General features: G+C 30.3%; 1 protein-coding gene across 1 annotated transcript in view; it reads right to left on the bottom strand.

Moving 5' to 3' along the window:
- LOC117176515 overlaps window positions 1-5,508 on the bottom strand; it is a 22,772-nt gene extending 17,264 nt beyond the window's left edge. The window contains exons 1-2 of the mRNA XM_033366769.1: window positions 5,469-5,508; window positions 4,930-5,011 (exon numbers count right to left, since the gene is read on the bottom strand). Of these exons, the coding sequence (XP_033222660.1) occupies window positions 4,930-4,963 (34 nt within the window). The 5' untranslated portion in view covers window positions 4,964-5,011; window positions 5,469-5,508. The remainder of the gene's footprint in view (window positions 1-4,929; window positions 5,012-5,468) is intronic.
- Window positions 5,509-8,415: the final 2,907 nt, after the last annotated feature.

The following is an 8,415-nucleotide window of genomic DNA, read 5'->3' as shown; positions in this document are numbered from 1 at the left end:
TTCTTAAAATGGTCAGGAATCACGAGGAAGTAGGCAAAGGAGTATTTCTGTACAAAGCAGCGAAGGAGGCTGCTGAAACACTCGGACTTGACTTCAGTATTAAGGGTGAGCAAAATGCATCAAATCTAATCCATTTCGAGTACTCACTCCTGAAAGCCGGGATTAAGAAAGCACAAGAGAAAAACTTTCGTGAACAGCTCCTAGATAAGAGGATGCACGATATCTTCCACAGAAATGTGAAGGATCAGTCAATGTCTTGTGAGCTAACGTTTGCTTTTCTTAAATCGTCTGGTTTGAAGTCTGGCACAGAGGGTTTCATTTTTGCATGCCAAGACGGTGTCATTTCCACCTTAACATACCGTCGCCACATTTTGAGCCAAGACATTCCCCATGATAGCTGCAGGGCGTGCCACGCACACCCCGAGCATTTAGCTCACATACTATCTAGTTGTCCAACACACGCGGGAACGACCTACATTCAAAGGCACAATGCGGCACTAAGAGTACTTTATTACCATCTCTGTCACTCCTACGACATTCACCTTAATGTCGCTCCTCTAAATGCTCCTAGGGAAATTGAGTCAATTGTCGAGAATGGGAAGTGTCGCATATACTGAAACTTTATATTCTCGACAGCTGTTTCTGTTGCTCACTCGAGGCCTGACATGGTTCTTCTGGACTTCGAGAAGCGAGCCATGTTCGTTATCGAATTTTCGGCACCAGCTGACAAAAACATCATAGCCAAGGAGAATGAAAAGAAAGAGAGGTATCGAGACCTTCTAAGGGAGTTGCAACGATTGTACCCGAAATATTCTGTTAAACTGATCGTTCTTATCATCGGCGCTCTGGGAGGTGCCAAGCTTTCACTTGCTAATAGCCTAAAAAGCATCCCTGCGTGTCAACAATATGCTAGAACACTTGCGGGAAAAATGCAGAAGGCGGTTGTCCTTGAGTCGCTCCGTGTTCTCAGGGTCCACGAAGCTTTTGCTGGATCGTCGTATTGATTCCTTTACAGACTGTAACCACCTACCACACGGTTGTGAGACGTGGTTATGGCTGAAATTTTACCGCGATTTCCCTGGAAGCGAGTGCAATTTTTCAGATTAGCACGCGCTGCCGTCGAAATCCTGCGGTTGTCCTTATGACAAATTTTATATATATATATATATATATGCGTCTGTGTGTTCTGCTCTGTACGTTTACGTGAAAGGGTAGGTTTTTGGCAAAATTATAATGAGGGGGAAATTTTTGAGAGTCGTATAATTAGTTTGGAGTTCTAAATCATTTTTCATTGTTCAAGGTCGTTTTCATACTCTTAAAACATTCTGTATCATGAGGGGTAAGTATGTGTGAATTCAGAGGTAGCGTGGAAGGGTAGTTTTTAAGCAAATTATAATAAGGCGAACATTTTGAAATTTATATAATTCAACTTGGGGTTCTAAAACATTTTCACATTGTTCAACGTAGTTTTTCAACCTCTAAAACGTTCTTCATTACGAGAGGTAGGCATTTATGAACTTAGGGGTAGCTTTTTGGGAACATATTAAAGATTATCGGAGAGCAAAAAAGGAGAGAAAAATAGCAACAACGGTGTTTTCAAAGTAGTATTATATTTCATGCTTTTTTCATACATATATAGGTTCTGCTGTCATACGTTCACGTGGAAGGGTAGTTTTTGGGAAAACTAGAGTAAAGGAGAAATTTTCAAGTTTTATACAATGAATTTTGTTTTCTAAATCATTTTTACATTGTTCAAGGTGGTTTTCCTGCTTTTAAAACGTTCTTCATCACGAGGGTTAGGTATGTATGAACTGTGGAGTAGTTTTTGGGAAACATATTATATATTATCGGAATGCAAAAAAGGACCACAGCAAAATCAACTAACATTGTTTTCTAAGTTTATCATTTTGTATCCTTTATGCATACATATATATGTTTCTCTATATGCGTTCACGTGGAAGGGTAGTTTTTAAGGAAATTATAATAAGGCGAAAATTTTCAAGTTTTATATATTTAATTTTGAGGTCTAAATCTTTTTTACATTGTTCAAGTTGGTTTAACAACCTTTAAAACGTTCTTCATCGCGAGAGGTAAGTATGTATGAACTTTGGGTTAGTTTTTAGGAAACATATTAAATATTATCAGAGAGCAAAAAAGAGCAAAATATCAACTAACAGAGTTTTAAAAGTAGTCTTATTTTTCATGCTTTTTTCATACCCACATATGTTCTTCTGCATACGTTCACATGGAAGGGTAGTTTTAAGCGAAATTATAATGAGGGGGAAATTTTAAAGTTTCGCATACTTAGTTTGGAGTTCTAAATCATTTTTACATTGTTTAAGGTGGTTTTCAAATTTTCAAAACGTTTTTCATCACGTGGGCAGGTATGTATGACTTAGGGGTATTATCTTAGAGCAAAAAAAGGGCAAAAAAATATCAACAGTGTTTTTTAAGTTGTATTATTTTTTATGCTTTTTCCATACGTATAAATGTTCTGCTGCATATGTTTACGTGGAAGGGTAGTTATTTGAGAAAATTACAATGAGAATTTTTTTTTAATTTCATGTAATTAATTTGTAGTTTCAACTCATTTTTACTTTTTTCAAGGTGGTTTTCATATTTTCATAACGTTTTTAATCACAAGGGGTAGGTGTGTACGTCTTAGGGATCATGTTTTGGGTAAACACTATACTTCAAAGTCTAATAATTATGAATTCAAGATTTTTCCTTCAAGTTTCCTAGGTCATGCTACAAGTTGAAAAGGGAATTCTACAAATACAGAGAATTCACGGAATTCAAGTAATTTATAGAATTCGCGAATTTCACTCGATTCAAGTACTTCATTGTGTTGAAGGAACTTGAGGAATTCTAGGAATGTACGAAATTTTAGAAATCTATGAAACTCAAAAGTTCTTATGAATTCAGAGAATGTGTGGAATCTAAGGTTTTTACGGAATTCAATAAATTTACAGAATTAATAAAATTCCGGAAATTTCTTGAGTTCCCTAAATTCCACGAGTAAACTGTCTGACGTTTTCCATGGAAGTACGCTTACGTACTTCCATTCGTTTCAAGAAAGCCTCTTTAAAACTCACGTATCAGTTTCCTGATCAGTTACCAAAGCGTAAAAAATTGTTATGTACAATATTTACGTTTTTCCATGCTTTGAGTAGAAAAATTATCAATAGACAAATAGAGAAAACAAAAGTTCGGAGCGTCAAGCTGAACGAAAAAGTGAATTTCCTCCTATACTCCGTCATGAGTACGGTACGTTTGTTTATAGAGTTTAATAGTTTATAGTCTATTTATTTTAGAAATGAGGTTTGCAATAATATAATTAACTATTTAATACAAAATCTCCTTTAAATAAAACATTTTTAATAAAATTATTATGGGTTGAATGCAGCGAGAAAAAACCTTTCAAGATTAAGCAACAAATAAATTATTGCACTGCATACATGTATATATGATATTCTATTCAATTTAAATAAATATATATATTATATTAAATAATATTAAATTCACTTTCTCATTTATTAGTCTTTTCATTAACTTTTTACCAAATATACAATACCTCTATATACAATATTCTTTATATATTTTTTATTAATTCTTCTGATTCTGTATATGTTTTAAATATTTTTGTCATTGAGGTCCTTAATATTATTAATGTTTTCAAGAGCTACATTAGGAATTTCAACAAAAAATAATTATGTTCAACTTTAACAAATCATAAAATCAATAATATGAGGAAAATAAATCACAAAAATATAAAGTTCGAACTGCTTTCAAAATGTATCTCAAAATTAAATTTAATTCATATTAAACTACATATTTTCATGACTTTTTCTTTTTTTAAATTATAAGTAATAGTTAGACTTATTTTTTCATCTATGTTTTTTTGATTAGTTGCAAACAGCATCAAGTTTTTAATTTTTCTTTTTCTTAATGCAGTTCAATGAAAAAGATAGGCCTACTTTTTGTAGCGCCATCTATTGGATTAGTTTAACCGACAATTCCCCTCCGGATCGTAAGAAAACAGAAAAGCGGGAGCGATGCATGGGGCTGGTCGCCAGTGGCAATTATGTATAACAATTTCTGCCAAACATATATTTAAAGCATGACCTTAAACGTTTAAAAATATATATTTATTGTAAAATGAATTTTATTACTTTTAATCACGGGTTTTTATTAGCATTTGCAACAATATTAATTAAAAATTGATACGCTATATACAAAAATTTTCAATGATTTAATCATTTTGGGAATAGAACATTTTTCAATGCAATTTTCTTCATCGAAAAATACGAAAAATGACAAAACACAAAATTATTCCAATTAATCTTTCAGTGATTTAAAAAAAATCAGTAAATAATAGCATATACGAATCCCAAAAAATAAATTTAAATATAAAAGTCTGAACTGTATTTTCTGCACTGTTTTTTTAAAAATATATATAGAAATGTATACATATATATATACATAATTAGAAACAAAAAATATTATTTTGTTTGAACTAATAGCATACAATAATCATATATTGATATAAAAATCCGTATAGCATTTACCTAACGAATCTATGTCTTTTTTCAGTATATTTCTTATTTCTATTGCTCGAAATACTGGTTGTAAGTAATAACGTTCAACTTCTTGATTATTTGTCAAAACTTTTCAAATTGGTTTCACATGGCATCATATGGATCTAATATATTGCTTCGCATAGAAATTATTTTAAATTCAGACAAAACTAAATTATATTATTAAAAAAATTAGCCAAGCGGAAGTGTTTTGATATATTTTCTGTTGTTTTCATAACTTTCAGCGAGAAATCTGCTTTAGACATTGAAATTCATGAGCCGAAAATGAAATATGTCTATTAGCAGCAACTAAAAGTATAGATATGTATTTTGTATAGATATAATTACTTACTCAGAAACAAAAGAAATGCCACTTTTTCCTTCATCTTGAAAACTGATTTTTCAGTCAACTTTCTTCCTGTGAAGATTTTTCTCTGAAAAAAATCGTGAAATAACGATGTCTGCCAAAAAAATGAATGCTTTTAGGAGGATGATTAAAGTCGTTAATACAATGGACTTCTATAGTATTTTCTGAACGTGTCGAGATAGAGAGAGAGAGAGCTATCAATTTTGAATGAAAAATAATAATGATCAAATTTCGCTATTCTTAATTCATTATTTAAAAAGACTGAAAATTGCATAAGGATGCGTGAATGATTGATTTTATTACGTTGCGGCGCGAGAACTAAGATCTCGGAACGCTAGCTTTGAAAGCATAGGTTACAATGTTTCAGGCATTAGGTCACGCCTCTTTTCTCTCAGGTCTCGAATTATATGCTTTTAGGTCACAGAGTTCGAGACTTAAAAACACATAATAATTCTAGCTCTAAAATCGCGCGCACTAAAAACAAAATATTCTTGTTAAAAATTGAAATATTTGCACAGATGTACCTTGGAATCTATTTATAAAAAAAATTTGAAACGTGTACATTGTCAATATGAAGGTTAGATGTCTAAAAACAAAAAAGCAATCTTCCTATCGCATGAAATATTCTCTACGTGAATTGTTGTTAGCAAAGTTCTATTTTTAAAAGAAAACTCTCTAATATTTAAATTTGCAAATAGAAAATCATCAGGGCTTATCAGTGTCATAATTCTTTCTAAAATTAATGAAGAAACTATGCCGAACATTATTAACAGTGTTTTTTTCTCAGCTCTCTCTTCATTTTTATAAAAATTGTTGTTAATCAAAACCCTCCAGGAACGTAACTGAACACAAAAATTGTATTAATCTTTCACACAAACTTAAACTTTTTGCTGTCATAGAATTTTCTCGTGCGACAAGCCATTATATATTCTCAGACGTTGAAGCAATATATTTTTTATAAATCCACTCTTTTTCAAATGATTAAAATTTTCTATAGAAAACAAGAAAAATTACAACCGTAATAAATTTCTTACGTCGTGAACAAAATTCCGTTATAAAGTAGCGTACGAGGACCCCCTATATGCATAATTAATTTGTGGTCCATTTATCGATTTTATTTTATTTTTAAAAATTAATTTTCTTATTTTTCTGCAAAACCATAAAGGGCGATAATTTAAAAATGAAAACACAATCGTTGGCGTTAACAATTTTTTGTAAATTTGGCATTAACATTTTTTCCAGTAGAGGTAAAAATTTTTAACCAACCTCTAGTTTTATTAGGCTTGTCTATTAATCACGTTTTTCATACTTATAACTTTCTCTAAATTCTTATATACGGTACTAAATAAGTGTACGCTGTTTTACTGGACCATTATGAGTTTTCACTATTGAATTAGGAAATATCAGAACTAACCGAAGGAGTAACTTTTTACTGATATTTATTAGATCACTGTTAGCTAATCGACTTTTTAAAATATTACTAGTTATAATATTAATATTATTAGTTAATTTTTAACAATTTTGATTCAGAGAGGCAACAAAGTATCTTTTTCGTAAAAAAAAGCTGTAAAATAAAAATAAACTTCGTTACGTTCGCAATTTTATGCTAATTTAATCCAAATTGTTTTTACAAAGTTTATTGTATTCTTATAATTTTCTATGAAAAATTAGAAACATGTGTAACTGAAACAAAAGAAAATCATAAATAGAAATATGTTGAAAAATAGTGCATGAATACCCATAATGTTTTTTTAAATGCATTGATCCCTTGTGATTTAAGATTGTAAAGAATTGTTATTTATCTTAACACTGATCAAACAACTAGAAGAAAATGTTTTTAAATGAGAAATACTCTAAGTCACGTTTACATTTCTACAGTTTGATTTTCTAATTTTTTGAGCAAAGTCAAGACTGTCATCATAGCGTCGTTTTATGAAACTTTATTTATTTATTATTATTTATTTTTATGATTCACTATCATTATTTATTGAATTATGAGGTTATACTTATTCAAGGAAAATAAGTTTTACAAATTTTTCTGTATAATTGCAATTCTAAATGGAAAACAGGAAAATATAAAACCAAAAATTTTTTAAAATTCAAAACAGAACTCGCTTGAATAATAGCGAGTACCATAAATATGCACAATAAATGTATACCTCATTGCGTCGTTTTATTAAGCTTTTCATTTATGTACGTTTTTAATGTTATAAACCTTTTTTTAATTATTATGTACAGTCTACCATTTTTCTAAACAGGCAATTATTTTTTTACCATTGAATTAGGATAAATCTCGCCTATTAAAATTAATAATAACTCTCTCATTTTTAGTAGACCACTTTTTGCTTGTCGAATCTGTAAAAATGTTCTATTAATAAGTTAAACTTGATCAATTTTCATTTAGAAAGGAAACGAGACTAAAAACATTAAGGTACTTCTTTCAACACTTAAGTTGAGACTTATTTTTCTCGTCTGTCATGAAGGACAGATCATTTTGCGACATTTTTTAAATTATATCTGGCACAAAATAAAACTTTTAATCTTGCGACATTTAGACTTAATCGGATCTATTATTTATTTAAAGCTTAAAAACAATATTTATTCTTCATAAATCTACACTCCCCTGAAAGCCACATTTTGCAAGCTATTTACAATATGCCATCGCAAATGTACTTCTGAATATTAGGATAACCCTGAAAAGTATATATTATGCTCAATAGAGTAATGATAATAAAATAATGATAACAAGTCCAATTAAATCTCGCTCATATGATAGCAACTAGATTTGTTTTTTTTTCTAGTTCTTTTACCAAATTATAAATTTATTATAAAATATTTATAAACAAATACAACCTTGGCATAAAAAATGAGAAGAATTTATTCCTTCTCAAAAGTTCACTGCACGAGGACGTCATATCCTGCTATGACTTCTATTCAAGTAATATAATCAGGTCTCATTTCATAGAATATTTTAGTATTAGCCAAAAATCATTGACCATCTCAGCAATTTAGCTGGCGATTTTTATTTCGAATACTTAATGACTAAATATGATTTATTAAAAATCGTTTTTTGATTATTTAAATTGGAAAATATCTAGTGTTCAGAATAATTTTACAGTGAGGTAAACATCCCAGTAATCGTTACCTTAGTCCCATTAATTATAATGCCAATTTTTTTGCCTTTTATTTAATTTAAATGAATCTGATTTCAACTTGCTGTTATAAAATGCTAAAAATAAGCAAGAAGAATCATTAAAAGTTACTTTTAACATGTTTTTGTAACAATATATTCAAATTGTAGCAACGTTACACGAAGACTGGCAACCTCACGATTACTGGTTCACTTTCCTTATCCGATATTTCATAATTCAGCAATTGTGGGTCCGGATGCAATAAGGGCACATAAAATTTTTTCGTGCGAAAACGAAGTCCCCTGGAGGCTTTAGAAAAAATTCTCGAATTTTAATTTTC

Source organism: Belonocnema kinseyi, chromosome 7 (genome assembly GCF_010883055.1).
Source record: "Belonocnema kinseyi isolate 2016_QV_RU_SX_M_011 chromosome 7, B_treatae_v1, whole genome shotgun sequence".
NCBI classification, from domain to species: domain Eukaryota; kingdom Metazoa; phylum Arthropoda; class Insecta; order Hymenoptera; family Cynipidae; genus Belonocnema; species Belonocnema kinseyi.
Note: the sequence above shows the minus strand (reverse complement) of the source record. Positions and strands in the feature narration are given on the sequence as shown.